Genomic DNA, 15,557 nt, shown 5'->3' on the forward strand with positions numbered 1-15,557 from the left:
TTTTTCACTTTAATCCCTGGGATTTACACTTGCACTTACAAGCCCATATTTTGCAAAAAGCATTTGGCAGCTCGCATTTCCTTTAGAAAATGTTGAAATCTAGTTTATTATTGAGGTTTAGTTTGTAGAATATGCAGGAACGGCTATTTGTGACTGCCTGGTAAAATGTCTACAGGCCAAAATCATGTGTTGCCATCTCTCCACAGACCCATTTACCTTTTCATTTTAAAGTTGTTGTGACTAAACCACACAAATATCCTAAAAAGAACATTTTATTTATTTTTTTCTTGATGCTTTTGACAGTATTCAGCTGAGCTGATGAAAAACGAATGTGCTGATAATGTATTTGTGTCAAACATCTTAGAGTCGATAAGAGTACTGAGTCCGCCTTGATATTAAAACTTGTGCAATTTTTTCTTGATTGATGTGAAAGAGTTGAAAAATGACAGTTTTAGTTAGTGTTGGACAGCTGCAGTGTTTCAGTGGATAGATGTAGAATATGGCCTAAAACCTTTACAATTTACATTCTTTAAGTATCAGTACTCTTGGTGTGCTGTTAACAGTCTGTTAGGTCATCTGTATTTCAGAGATAAGTAGTTGAGGCAGAATGTGTACTTTTTTTTTTACCTTATATATACATTTTTTTTTTATTAAAATATATTTTGATCTCTTGGTGAATCATCAGACTTGAATGCTAGACTTCTCCAAACATTTGGTCTGCCTCAACCAACCACTTTCTTAAAATCTTGCTTCCAGTCAGATCTGCTTCCATCCAATCAACGACAGACAGAAGCAAGTCCCTGTCATACATTGTATCCATTTCATTTGGATGTTCATCACAATATGCGAAAAGAAAATCTTTCGGTATTTGCGTTACGTTGCAAAAATGTCCAACATTAGCTTGAGATACCCATGTATGGCTGGGTTTCAGAGCAAGGAGAAAAAGTTTGTCCTTCTGACTGACTATTCTTGGGATGTCCATTGTTATTTTTCAGCATCCGTAGTATAGTTATTGTCAGGTCCAATTTTAATGCCTCTTGAGAATCATGTGCGATCCAGAAACTCGCTGCAGTCTATCTTCACTGCATCCAGTGTCAGCTTCCCTCCAGTTAAAACCAGAGGCTCCAGAAAAGGGCTGTGCATGCTAGGGAAGAATTCAAAACCCGTCTCTTCTTCTTCTTCATCTTCCTCTTCTCCTCCACTTATTGCGCCATGAGTGGAGATGTAGTCCTCCGTCATGTCTGTGATCCTGGTGACCTGGGTGGCATCAGAGGAGCTTGACTCCTGAGAGAAACTTTTGATGTAGGTGCAGATGGCGGGATAGGGAACTTCCTCCACATCCACGTTATCAGGATCCTCGTTCACGCTGGAGGTACATTGGTCCAGGTAGAATTTGATTTCACTCTGTGGGAAGGTGAACAGGGGTGTATTGGTTAATGAACTACATTTACAGTTCATATTTACATCATTTTGGCCAACAAATCCAATTCTATTTATAAACCAAAATACAATACCCCAGTAGGTTTGGGAAAATGTGTTTAATGTGTGTTCAACTTTGCTACTTTTTTATATATATACATGTAAACATACAGTAGAGAGACATCTTTGACCACTGCACAATGTGAAGTTTTTTTGTTTTTGTTTTTTTTTAGCATTAGTAGGATTTATCTAATGACTTCTGGATCTTTAAAACCGTAACTTGAGACTGCCTTCCCCTGTGTACAAATATATCTACCTCCCTACTATATAGGAGGTAAAAAGGCAAAAAGCAGTACACTAAAAGAGTAGTATGTCTGAATACATAGAAATTTAAAAAAGTAGCTGAAATACTTTGCTAGTGCTACTACTTGTAGTGGTACTACTTGATGTTCTAAAACAGTGGTTCCCAAATCTGTCCTAGAGGCACCCTGCCCTGCACCTTTTGTACGTCTCCCCTATCTAACATACTGGATTCCACTACAATAACTAAATTCAGTGTGTCTGATTAGGGAGCCATACAAAAGGTGCAGGGCAGGGGCGTCTCTAGGACAGATTTGGGAACCACTGTACTAAAACAAATTCTTCTGTACTGCTTTTATACAACAGTTAATAAAAATGTTAATATTGCGTAAATTTCATTTTAGTCACAATATTGCCAATTACTTACAAAATACAAATTTTGTTCCGCTTTCAAAAAAAGTTCCAAATCAAGTTACTTTTTTTTTTTTTTTTACAAATTGCATAATTTATTTGGAAAATAAATCACGACATTGCATTATTTAGTCATACCATTTGACTGGTAGTCATGTTAGCACCTATTAAAAATCAAAACTATATTTTGTTTGTGGTATGTTTATGAAATTATATTTGCTTCAAAATATGCCATTACAAAAGAAGAAAAATACAATGAAAACAGACAGAAAGTGTGGCTGTACATACACTGCTTTTGAACAACATATGTACACCTGCAGGAATGGCCCTAGTAAGCACCTTGAATTATTTTAATGTAATAAGTATATTGTATCTTGAGATAAAGTCTGTAAATGTAAATAAAGTTCCATCATTATTAAATAACTGACTCACTAATAACAACCCATTACTAAACCAATTGTGAAAAAATAAAGACTTTTTCTATACAAAATATTGGCATTATTCCAGATAAGAAAACTTTGAGGGGATTTGTATGCAATACGTTGTGCTTTGTATCACTAAATATGTAAATAATATTTGACCTTCGGCAGCTTGAAGTAAGCTTGTGTTACTGAATGACAATAATAACCCACAACGAACTGTTGCACACTGTAACACAAATAAAACTTGTAACGATGTTATTGTTTACTTTAGTAACACAAGCTTACTTCAAGCTGCCTTGAAGGACAAGCGGAGACGATCGAAGGTCAAATATTATTTACATATCTAGTAATACAAATCACAGTGAGGGCTTTCCAATATGCGGGCCACTGAGTGACGTCTGTACTTCCAAGTCAGAGAGCACCTGTCCATCAAAAGCTCACTATCCAATCATAGTAGATCACTGTTAAGCCCGCCCCCACGAGAGGTTTGTGTCAAAACATCAAATGAAAAACTGCAAAGCATAAGCGAAATCTGTGGCAATGCATTCAGAAAACGAATCTTTGAAAAACATTAACAAAGAATGAAGCATATTTGAAGAGCCTGTTAAATTTGTGCAACTGATCATATTTTTGATAGTTTCTGAAAAAGTTACGTTCAGTTTTATAAAGTTATGTAAATTTTTTTGAAGCAGATATAATTCCATATACTGTATGTGTGAGGCGCTGGACAAATGTGTGTCTATTAGGTCTGTAAACTTTTGATACGCATGTGATGTGTGCATGAGACTTGAGGCTGAGCTCTAATTGGCTTGTTTCAGATTGTCTTCAGACCCTCCCATTTTTAATTTTAGCAAATCAGTGTTGTTTTTATATATTTTTGGCCTCATGTGATTGGATATCTCTTCTGAGATTAAAGCAAATTAGATTTTATCTTTACAAATATATCCTTTCACAAAGCATTTAAATTAAGAAAATAAATAAATAAATACTGATCATGGAGCTTGGACAGAATTGGCTAGCTGGATGCGATGTAAGTCATGCCTTTTATTGTTTTCCCTATAGATAGCAACACAACTATCACATTTAACGCCCAGAAAGGTTGTAAAGACATCATAAAAATAGTCCATGTGGCATCAGTAAGACTGGGCAAAAAAACGGCAAGTCACATGTTTTTGAAAACAAGATGCAGAGCGTCTGGGGCTTTGACGTGGAAAAGTGCTTTGCATCATGTCAGTGTCTGAGCAGATGTACGCACTCTTTCTTGTTGGAGTACTGCAGGTTTTTGGAGATTTTAGCTGTTCTTGTGGCTCGCTATTCTAAATTAAAGAATTTGGACAATGACTGGTGATCTTTTATATGTTAATGACATTAATTAGGAGTTGTTTACAAAGCAGAGAGCTGAAACCATTCAGTTAAGATCATTAGCGATTTAAAGATTTCACATCTGAAAGAGGCATATGTGCGTTTTCTGTGCGTATGCTCATTCTATGAATCGCACATATGCATTTCTGAGATATGATCGCAAGATCAAATTTAGGAGGGTTTCTGCGCAACATTTTTATAAATGAGGCCCCTGGGTTCTACGTTAGAATGCCAGTTCCTGCGTCAGCAGAACCACATGTATGCCGCAGTACTCTAGTGAACGCGTGTCAAAGACTAACATGGAAGTCATTATTTTTGTTTTCTCTGTGCACAAAGAATTCTTGTAGCTTCATTAAATTACAGTTGAACCACTGATGTCACATGGACTATTTCATCGATGTCCTTAATACCTTTCTTGGCATTGAACGTGGTAGTTCCCTTGCTGTCTATGGAGGGTCAGAAAGCTCTCTGATTTCATCTGTGTTTTGAAAATGAATAAAGATCTTACTGGTTTGGAATGATGTGACAGTGCGTAATTAGTGATATAATTATCATTTTTTGGGTGAACTATACCTTAAAGTAATCGATTCAATAACTCACTCACAAAGCAACTCACTCAATAGTGATGTAACCTGAAGAAAGGGCCACTGAAAAATTCCCACCACTGCACCAAGTAAGTGGACTGATACAAAGAATGAAAAGTTCCAATGCTATTGGACTGTATATCAGGGGCCAGTTGCATAAACAAAGCAATTTTGTTTAGCATTTGGGTTGGTCACACTACACTTTTCATTCCATTCATGTGTATGAGAATACTGGAGACTGGAAATACAAGCTCATGCAAAGAAGTCTTGCATTTCAAAGCATTTCAAAGTGCAGGTCGGGTGAACTCTGACCTGCAAATTAGTATCATGTGTGACCAATAGAATTCTGATCCATCATAGCATTACCTTTTAAAAGAACAAGCTTTAAGGCTGCAAGCTTGTAGCATTGCAGGAGAGTGGAGTAGAGTGTGTTCTTTTGGACTAGCAATTAGACAAGGGGTAATCAGTCTTACATTTTGACATCAAATTAGACATTATGTAGCTAACTTAAATGATAACCAACTTGTAAGACTAGTCTGGAAAGTTCATGCAACTGGCTCCAAAACTCTTGCAAGAACACTCACCCAATCAAACTGAAGGACTAAAATTTATGAATTCACGTGAATGAGATTTTTTAGCTTCGTTTTGAGGAAGGGATTGTCATTCTTCTCCTGTCCTCTTGTGTTCCACAGAAAAAAAGTCTTATTGGATGAGTCAATTATGATATAATTTTATAATTTTGGGTGAACTAGATGTTAACCTAACCCTTAACCTAGATGCTAAAGCTTGCATTGATGCCCATAAATGCAGTTATGTTGCACTTGTTTTAAAAATACAGCCTGGGTGAGCATTTACCTGGTCATCAGCATATGTCTTTGCACATTTGCTGTTTGCTGGATCAGGAATAATAGGCAGCAGACCCTGGCAACAGCATATGAATCTATCGAGCAAGAACAGACGTGGCAGTGTTTAAAATCACAAAAACAGCCTTTTTGTTTCTGTAGAATTGGAAGCATTCCGTCGATTCTTACATTTTCTGGACGGAGGTGAACTGACAGAGGCACAGGAGCATAAGACAGGCCAAAAGTACTGCTCCACCAGTCAAGATCACAAGGGACAGCGTTCTCTCAGCTGAAATAGGACAAGGTCTTTTTTTCGCAAAAGTACTTTTTTAAAGATGCCAAATATTTGGATTAAAACCCAGCATATGATTACTAATATTGTTTTTAGTGTTCTAATCTACATATATATACATACAGTCTGATGGTGTGCAGACTGGGAGATCACTTCCTTTGGGTCCCTCCCCAGCATCAGTCCAGGCAGTAACCCACAGATTGTAACACTGTCCTGGTGACAGACTTCTGATGACATACTGTCTGTTTGGATGGTCTATACCTGCAGCCAAAGTGTAGCACCACATTAGAAAACTCATAATATCTCAGTTTATTGAGAACTGTTAAAGGGTTAGTTCACCCAGATAGCAAAATTATGTAATTAATTACTCAGCCTCATGTTGTTTCAAACCCGTAAGACCTCCGTTTATCTTTGGAACACAGTTTAAGATATTTTACATTTTAGTCCGAGAGCTCTCAGTCCCTCCATTGAAGCTGTGTGTAGAGTATACTGTCCATGTCCAGAAAGGTAAGAAAACGGTTCACCGGTTCTTTTGCGCTCGACGTAATGGTTTCATTTGCGATGATTGCCCTTGATTCAAGCCTTCGGTTTACCCGCGCTCATAACACTAGCACAGAATCAGTTCAGAATCAATCACCAAAAGAATCAGTTCGGTTCAGGCGCTCTGTGTGTCAGTCTGCTTCACGCTGAATCACACATGCGCAGTATCATCAGCTCCTCGATTCTTCTTATCTGGCTCGGCTCGGTGTTCATCTTCAGTTCTCTCTTCACAGCAGTTCAGTCAGTGTACTGTTTGAGTGCATGCATTACTCCGGGATATTGGTTTGTTTGAACTCAGAGGAAGTGTCAGCCACATTAAAAAAAGTTAACAGCTTAAGTCATTTGTGGATTAATGCATATTGGAGATGCGAACCATTTAAAACGATTCAGTTAGATTTGGTGAACTGAATGATTCGTTCGCGAACCGGATATCCAGACTGCTTTGTTTTGAACTCTCTCACACAACAGACACGGAAGAGAAGACAATGCTGAATAAAGTCATCGTTTTTGCTATTTTTGGACCAAAATGTATTTTCGATGCTTCAAAAAATTCTAACTGACCCTCTGATGTCACATGGACTACTTTGATGATGTTTTTATTACCTTTCTGGACATGGACAGTATACCGTACACAGCTTCAATGGAGGGACTGAGAGCTCTCGGACTAAATCTAAAATATCTTAAACTGTTTTCCAAAGATAAACGGAGGTCTTACGGGTTTGAAACAACATGAGGGTAAGTTATTAATTACATAATTTTGCTATCTGGGTGAACTAACCCTTTAAGTAGCTGTTTTTTTTTTCTTTAAATCTTAGGAGCCAACAGAATATTGTAGCTGTAAACATTTATCCACCAATTAATGGTTGTTGAATGGCCTTAAAAAAAAATAGGCCTTACTGAAATTGTGAATATCTCCCTTCAACTTGTCCATCAAGTAGACAGTGTATTTTTTCAAACAGCCTCTTCTGTTCCTTTGAGGGATTTCGGACCACGTCACATTCAAGCTCTCGCTGTTCTTTGAGAAAAGAATAGGAACTGGACCCTCTTCTGGAGCTGTGAAATACAAGACACCGTGATTATGATAAGGAAAATTATATTCTCACCAGGGCTACATTTATTTTTTTATTAAATTTACATTTAAAAATAATAGTAATATTTCAGTTTTATTCATATGCATATATTTATGTTTTCTAATGTAACATATTTAAAAAAAAATGCAATTTATTCCCATGATGGAAAAGCAGCTATTGCTCTATTTATCAGTGTCACATGGTCCCTCAGAAATCATTCTAATATGCTGATTGGGTGTTCAAGAAACAATTGTTGAAAATACATCTGTTTTAATATTTTGTGGTAACCATTATTTTTTCAGGCCTCGTTGCCGAAAAAAAAAAGTTCAAAAGAAAAGCATCTAAAAGCAAAATCTAAATATTTTGTAAATGTTTTTACTGTCTCTTTTGATCAATTTAATGTAAAAATGTATTTTCTTTCAAAAAATAAATTACTGACTGCAAACTTTTGAATGGAACTGTGTGCATATACAGTATATACTGATTTAATCCACTTTAATGAAGATTTATGCAGAATGAGCATTAAGAATTAACCTGATTGCCATGTGGAGATGCCTTTAATGGGTGAAATTTTGGGACCAGTTGATCGCAGAGCAGTAACTGCACCTTCATAGCATTCTTGAGGCTGCAGACCTGGATAGACAGCAGATAAACTACTTTCATTAGTCTGGAAACCAAACAATTTTGATTGTTCTTAACTCATTCCATCCAATTAATCTTGCCTGTAATGTGAGCTGTGGAATCCACCACTCTTATCCACTGAATCGCCTCTATATTTCCAACTGGATACCAGTGCACCACATATTCAGTACCTGCAATGGCAGGCTTGTGCCAGGAGAGGGCAACACTATGATTATTCAATGGCCTGTGTGACAGGAAACCTGAAACCAGACCTGTAAACACAAAAAGCACACTTAACTTGCTGTATTGACCACATATGCATCGAGTTTAGCGCCTTTTTTAAACCACAGTTATTTGGCTCAGCATTGCTAACACTTCAGAAACCACAGGCTTACCTGGAAAATGCAGATGAATAAATTTGCCAGGAGACTGTCCCACTGAGTTAATTGCCGACACCGACACAGAACAATGAGAGCAGCATATTCTCTCATTTCTGCTGGGTGGAACTGTAAAGATAGGGTTCCTCATTCCTGTTTTCCCCCGAACACTTATATTATACCTCAGAATTTTCCCCTTGGCATCTGATATATTCAGTTCCTAAAACAAAGAGAACATGAATATAAAAGCTTTATTTTTGTTTTAAGTCTTTATTATGCTGTTCAATTTGTCTGAATGCATGCATCTGACCATAATCTTTGAGTCAACCATTAATGACATGAGGCACAAACATAACTCTAAAAAAGAGAATTCTCAAATCCATCATTTCCTCTAAGTCCCCACTCAGTTTTTTGTAAACTGAAACTGACTGTCATCTAACTTTTGGTTTCAGACTAACAGTGTGTTTAGGAAGATGCAATTCAAACAAGCAAGCCATCACTTAGTGGTGGTTTGACCTTTAAGGGCCTGTTTGAAAAGTAAAGTACAGGGGGAGGGGCTCATGTAGCGACCTGTCCGTAGCATGTTTAAAAATGAAGGGTTACATACCTTCCAAAATATGTGAAAACACTCGCTGTTAGATTGTGGATGTTTCGGTTCATGAAGGTACCAGACGTCAAGCACCTTATCAGGAGCTAAAGAGAGAGAGAGAAGAAGAAAAAAGTTTGATTATCTTCATGGGGTGTATTTCTCCAAAATAATCTCCACAATTTTTTGAAGTTACACCAAAGGTCAGTGCTTCCCATCAAATTTGAAAGTTTTCAAATGTAAATTTCCATAGTCGCTTCCATCTAAGTCAAGTAACACTAAAAAGGTTATCAAAAGTGAATTTAATCGGTCACCACTCAAGTTTGCTCTAACTAGTTTTGCCATAGTATCTCAAGCACCTGAGCACATGCTGACAAAAAAAGTGACTGTCCTACGTCAATACAGTCTGTTTATCTAACACCATCATACTTCTGAAGTACTCTTTCCAGAACACACACGACTACCTACTTGCATTTGATCCCTCTTATGCTTTCTGATGACTTTAAAAGAGAGAAGATAAGCACCTCACAATAACTGCACAAGAAAACCACCTTCCGAAATCTATAATTACAAAATGTGACTTAATGAAGGTCCTTACAAATCATATATTTCATACCTTCTTCTTTGGTTTTTGCTGCCTTTGGTTGACTCCAGTCACTCCACAGACCTACACTCTTGTTGATTTTCCTCCTGATCTGGAACTTGTACGTGGTATATGGCTGCAGTGAGGATATGTTCAATCTGCTCTTAGCATTAATCTGCAGAGACAATATAATATAATGTGTTGTTTTCTCACCAGATGTAATATCTTAACTATATGAAAATGTCTCTGGTTTACTGTTAAAATGTCTGTTCAAATTAAAATGTTATGACATTAGATGTTATTGTAATGTTATCTGGTTAAATGAGTGTTTGAACACTTGAATTTCAATTGTATTCAATTGTACTAAAAGGAAAGGTTTTCCTTCTTTAGTGAAATGCAGAAAGAGAACATGTAAAAAATGCAAGCATCTATTTTCCATTTCAAAGAAATGGAATGGAGTAATGGAGTAATTTAAAACAAAAGTAATGTTTTAAAGTTTAAAATGGTTGCGCTGCTTAATATTTGTATAGAAACTGATACATTTTTTCAGGATTCTTTGATGAAATCAAAAGTTTAAATGAACACTTTTGATTATATGTATGTCTTCATTCACAGTAAAATACAACATGCCATCTATGAATGAATCACACACTGTTTGATGTCAACTGATGCCAAACATCATTCAGAATTTCCCCGTTTATGTTCCAAGGACACAAGAGTGAGTAAATGATGACAAACGTTCATTTTGTTTGAACTATCCCTTTAAGCACGCAAATGGCAGAAGCACTTTCACCAGTGGAAAGCATCGACCATTTTTGGATCTCTAAATATATTTCTTCATTACAATGACAATATTTTGTATCCCTGCATAGCTGGTTGTCCTGTGCTGTATGTAATAGTTACTGAAACCATGTTATTGATAAAGACACATCAAGACGTTCTTTGTGGGAACAGCAGCAGTCAGCGGTTCAATTTCCTAACGATAAGGATTGAGAAAACCCCTTTCTTGACATTTCGTATTCCAGATTTGAGTCATCACGGAGGGCTTGTGGTTTGACGACCGAACTAATCTATGAGGTTTTGTGGGTTTTGTCTGTGTCATCATGAATCGACTATGCAATTCTGCATTTTTATTGATCAGCTTTACTAAGACAGATGACTGATAAGTCTGCAGGTACAGATAAGTGGCTTTGGGTCTGTATACCACTTCAATCTGATTGTAACTGAACCATTCAACCACAATTTTTCAATCAGAAGCTTTACCTGGAGGGTGTTCCAGGTCCCATGTACTGCTCCGTATTGAATTTCAACCACATTCAAGCTGTGATTGTCTGTGTGTAGGTTGCACCATCGAGAAGAGCAGCTCACATTAACGATTTCAGGATTTGAGGGTTTTACTGTAAATAAACAGAGAAGAAATGCATAGTTTTCAGTCCACATTATTCTACAGCTGAAATGCAATCCAATTCTTTTTGGTTTTAGATTAAATCAAGACAAGATATTTTGCTGCAGCTGTCCGTTCTAATAATGTCAACAAGTTGGATGGTGTAAAAACAACAAATTCTATCAAACTGACCTCATTTTTATTCTTTGTAATGCCCCTACCCACAACACTTTTTGCTAACCAAGCACAACATATAGAAGCTATATACATCTTCAGTGTGGATAATTTTTGTCATAAATAGCAAAACAATTTGTCTGTCTTATTTTATTAGATTTTTTCTGTAACATTGCAGGCGAAAGGTGATAAACTGAGCTCTAGCTTTGGTGCAGTGGCTCTCAAGATGAGTTAATTTTTTTAAATAAGACATTTCATGATTTTCATAGTCTTGGAAAACCTGGATATATGAGGGATCCTCATTTAAAAAATGTGGTATCCCCAGCCCTAGAAGTAAATTTTTTTAAAAATCATAAGCAATTTTATAATTTATATATATATATATATTTAGTCATGCCAAGCTCTTAAATAATTGAGCAGGTATAAATTATGATAAATTATGAATAAAATATTTTAAAATGGTTAAGAACCACTTCTTTGGTATTTTGCACGAACGAAATCTCGCCCACACACTGTACTGATTGGCTTTGATTTGCATCATGCAGTATTTCTGCTTTTGGCATGGACAGAAAAACTGCTTGTCATATAAGTTTTATTTTTTTTAAGGATGCAGCAAATGCAGAGTGCACTAAAAAAGAAACAGCTAAAAGACTTTGCGAAAATCAATTCAGTCATCCATATTAAGCATAACTTATCCTAAACAGTGGATTCAACTGAAGGCTTCACTCTTTCAGATGTTTGAAACGATGAGTTTTGAAATTTCTTTACCTATATTGCTGAGGATGATGGTGTGGGGGCCTGAGGTTTTTGAGCCCAGGCTATTAGAGACATTGAGCGACACGATGAGCTGTGACATTAAGTTTTTGATTGGGAAGCTGGAGTGACAAAATCCTGTAGAGTTCATAGTACTCTCATAGACTAGATGCACCCCATTTTTAACCCTATAAAAGCACAGGGAAAACATCAAGTGACACAATTAATGAGACTTTTACATAATGTCTCTGCATTGGGTTACATCATGTGACCTGTAAACGAAAAGATCCTCCTTTTAAAGCTGATTTCACTCACCGTAACTGACATGTGGTGTTGATTATGGTACCCTTTCCTGTTGTCCAAATGCAACTGACATTGCCAGATTTCATTTTCTGAACACAGGTCAGATTTTGTGGAACATCTGGAGGGTCTGAAAAAGAAGCACATGACTGTGTCATGCATGAAATTTCACTTCTTCAAAGTCTCTACAAAGAAAATATGTAATTAGTTTCAGTTAACTAGTTTCAACCAATTTATTTGACACTAAAACTAGTTGTCTTTATTTTGCATCTCTAAAAGCCATATTTCTAGCTAGGTTGAATAATGTGGCATGATATAAGACAGGGTTAGCACACCTTTGAAACAGTGAACCTCCAAGATTTATCCAATTATTTAAAATGAGAATATCATCTTTATATAAAGACTGTTTTTCAGTTGATTTCGGAACTGAGAATAACTTGGAAAAGGCAAAGTCACCATAGAAATTTAGTGATCCAGACTTATGTGTGTGGGAACCCTGAAAAAAAGACATGTTGAAGAAAGTTAACAAGCTTACATCCTGTTTTGATGTCAATTCCACATGGTTCTGAGCGCTCCTCCTTACAATTGCAGCTGAAGGTGCCTGGAGCTGTTAAATTCTCAACATCCGCTGACACCTCACTTGAATTGTGGAATTGTTTATATTTAATTTGTGTCCTGTTCCAAAACATTAGTTTGGTGCATTGTTTTTTAAAGATGCAGGAGAAGGTGAAACTGGATCCTAAGAGGACATTTTCACCTTTGCTTGACTTTACAGTGCACACTGTTCCTGCAAGAAGCATAAATAAAGAGGAAGCAACAAAAAAATGTCATTATGGGATAGCGCAGGATATGAGCCCAGTCTCATGAAAATACATTTTAGTGGCACTATTTGTTTTGTATTTTATGTGCTATTTATATGCAGAAACTGTCTTTAGCATGCATACAATATGCATGTGTTTGATGTGCATATAATATGCAGTTTTTGTGTGCATTTGACACACACTTTGTTGGTGTGCATATAATACACATTTTGGCGTACATATAATATGCACCTACCCCACAACCCTAAACCTACCAACTGAGTATAATATGCATGCCAAAGTCCATTTTTGCGAATAAATAGTATGCCAAATGGAAATAGAAAATCGTGCCATTGAAAAGCACATTCATGAGATCAGGTTAGATATTTGCACCAGGGTCTTACTCATCATATACATTCCGTCTTACACCCCAATATTTACAACAGTCAATCATTATGTTTATTAATGGTTATTTCTTCAATTATTACATTTTGTCCACCACAATACTAACAATATGTTTACTTCCTTAGTTTTTAATGGTGTTGTGTAAAAACGAAATTAAAACAATGTTAAATTCAAATACAAATTTGAACACAGAAGCCAGATGTTCCACACAATTTAGCATGTTCAGTTTCAGATCCACATTCTCACACTGTTCTAAATAATATGTTTTGATATTTAGACCAAATAAAATCTCATGTACAGGTGTTTCTTTAACTATAGACAGTTTTAAGGACTCTCTTAGTCATTTAGGCCTATTTTATTTGTACAATAATATTATGCAACATTCAATAAACATACAAACCACAGAATTCTGACATTTTCTTTTAAGAGTCATGGTATCAGGGTATCACGTGTCATTTACACCACATCATCAAATGATGTAGACTACGTTTTTTTTCTTTAATAACAATCAAGAAATTACAATGATGCAGATAACTTTTGAACTTTTTTTGCAATAGGGCTTAATCTTGCTGAGCCTATTTTTGATCACTAGCATTAAATAATATTAACAAAATTTTACTTTTATGCTTTTTAACGTTTCCAAGACCTTCAAATAACAGGAAAAGTGGTTTGTTGGAAGTCAAGTCAAATTCTGGCCCGAAAAACTGCCTAAAGAAAATCCCGTAAATTGAAAAATTGTCATAGCCTACCTCCTTGTGCACTTGTAGCCAGGATGATGCACAACATGACGAGGACCGACCACGTACACTCAGAAGACATCGAGCTCAGTGCTGAAGATCACACAAACTCACAAGACCCTCTGTGGACAACCATTCATCATTCAGATTTTAAGCGTTGCCTTCCCATTTTACTTCCTTATTGAGAAATTCAAGTAAATCTATAGACAGGTGGAAAAGAACGTGTTCTACAACAAACTAAGCTAGGCTATATATTATACACGTATTATACTACAATTGCGGAGCGTTTGTCACGTCGCGTGGTTTTGAGACTTTAAGACCTGAATGGATCATCGTTAAGATATCACTTTTAAAGATCTGATAGTGTATTTCTTAGCTGTATAGCTACTTACCCCTGCCCATGGGACAAAACTGTTCGGTGTGGTCATTTGTCCTGTTTGAGGGTTTTAATGTGGCAGAAGAGCCGTCACGCGCATCTCCTCCCTCTCCCGTTGAAGAACTGAGAGCGCGCGACTTCTTTGTGTGATTTGCCTGAACTCGAATGAGTAACGAGCGCTCGTGACATCAGTAACTTGTGTACTCTGTATAGCCTACTGGAGGACACAATTAGTCAGGAATGTTTTTATTAATGTATGTAATCTGACGTACAGATGACAGTAAACATAACGGTCATTGCATTTTGAAGTCTGTTAAAACGTTATAACTTGATTATTGACACATTACTAATGTAATTGAACCTCATAGAATGATTATTTTTTTACTATTATTTTAGCCATTTAAAAATCTGTTTGTGAGATTGAAACATTTCAATTAGAAGAATAAAAATTAAGTAAACCATACATTTATATATATAGTCTCTCTCTCTGTCTCTTTCTCTCTATAAATTGTCAGTTTTGCATGCCAACCAGTACTGTTAACATCAAACAAACAAGCAAACAAATAAATAGACGACAGGAACAACACCTGTAAAAAATTAATGCATTTCTTCATATTAATAGGCTACCGTTCATTGTACACGTGCGTTTGTTTTTCAAAGGAAGCCTAAGGTCAGTTTAATTAATATTAATGTTTGATGGGTAGAAAAATGTACTAATGCATTACAGAAATGATCCGTGATGCTTGAAGTGCTGACTTAAAATCAACTGACCAACTAAACCAAATAACAATCAATCGCACTTTAAAAATTAGCCTAAATAAAGTAACAGATAATCCACAAGCAATGTATACACAAACATTTCCTCAATACAATAACACAAATCAAGGAAAACAATAAACTATACTTGTTTATGCATCAGGTGCTATTATTGGAGGCACTACATTATTTCATGTTACAGTACATGCATGATCATAATCATAAAGGGACAAAATAGGTGTTTTTGTAAGGTCAGACTGCCCACCCACCCTTAAAGTTCCAACACATCATCTCGAAAGGTATAATTCAGTACCACAATAATAGAGTGGAATGTTTGTGCAGAGAAGTACTATACAAATGAGTTGATGACGTCTCCTCACATGTGAGATGTTGAACTGTATTATTAAGGGTGACATGAGAACTTTCTCAGGAAGTTTTAAAAGCAGCTTTGTGGTGCAGTCTG

At 36.3% G+C, this 15,557-nt stretch overlaps 1 protein-coding gene across 1 annotated transcript; it reads right to left on the reverse strand.

Moving 5' to 3' along the window:
- Positions 1-848: 848 nt before the first annotated feature.
- On the reverse strand, positions 849-14,494 carry LOC132161122 (interleukin-12 receptor subunit beta-2-like). The gene is made up of 16 exons (XM_059570932.1): positions 14,355-14,494; positions 13,975-14,084; positions 12,556-12,807; positions 12,036-12,150; positions 11,736-11,908; positions 10,673-10,806; positions 9,443-9,584; positions 8,848-8,933; positions 8,259-8,460; positions 7,965-8,135; positions 7,777-7,875; positions 7,070-7,225; positions 5,756-5,893; positions 5,530-5,629; positions 5,354-5,438; positions 849-1,404 (listed from the first exon to the last, which is right to left on the reverse strand). Exons 2-16 carry the CDS (start codon positions 14,042-14,044, stop codon positions 1,045-1,047), a joined length of 2,283 nt encoding a protein of 760 aa, XP_059426915.1. The 5' UTR covers positions 14,045-14,084; positions 14,355-14,494; the 3' UTR covers positions 849-1,044.
- Positions 14,495-15,557: the final 1,063 nt, after the last annotated feature.

The sequence above is a fragment of the Carassius carassius genome, chromosome 17 (assembly GCF_963082965.1).
Source record: "Carassius carassius chromosome 17, fCarCar2.1, whole genome shotgun sequence".
In the NCBI taxonomy this organism is placed as follows: domain Eukaryota; kingdom Metazoa; phylum Chordata; class Actinopteri; order Cypriniformes; family Cyprinidae; genus Carassius; species Carassius carassius.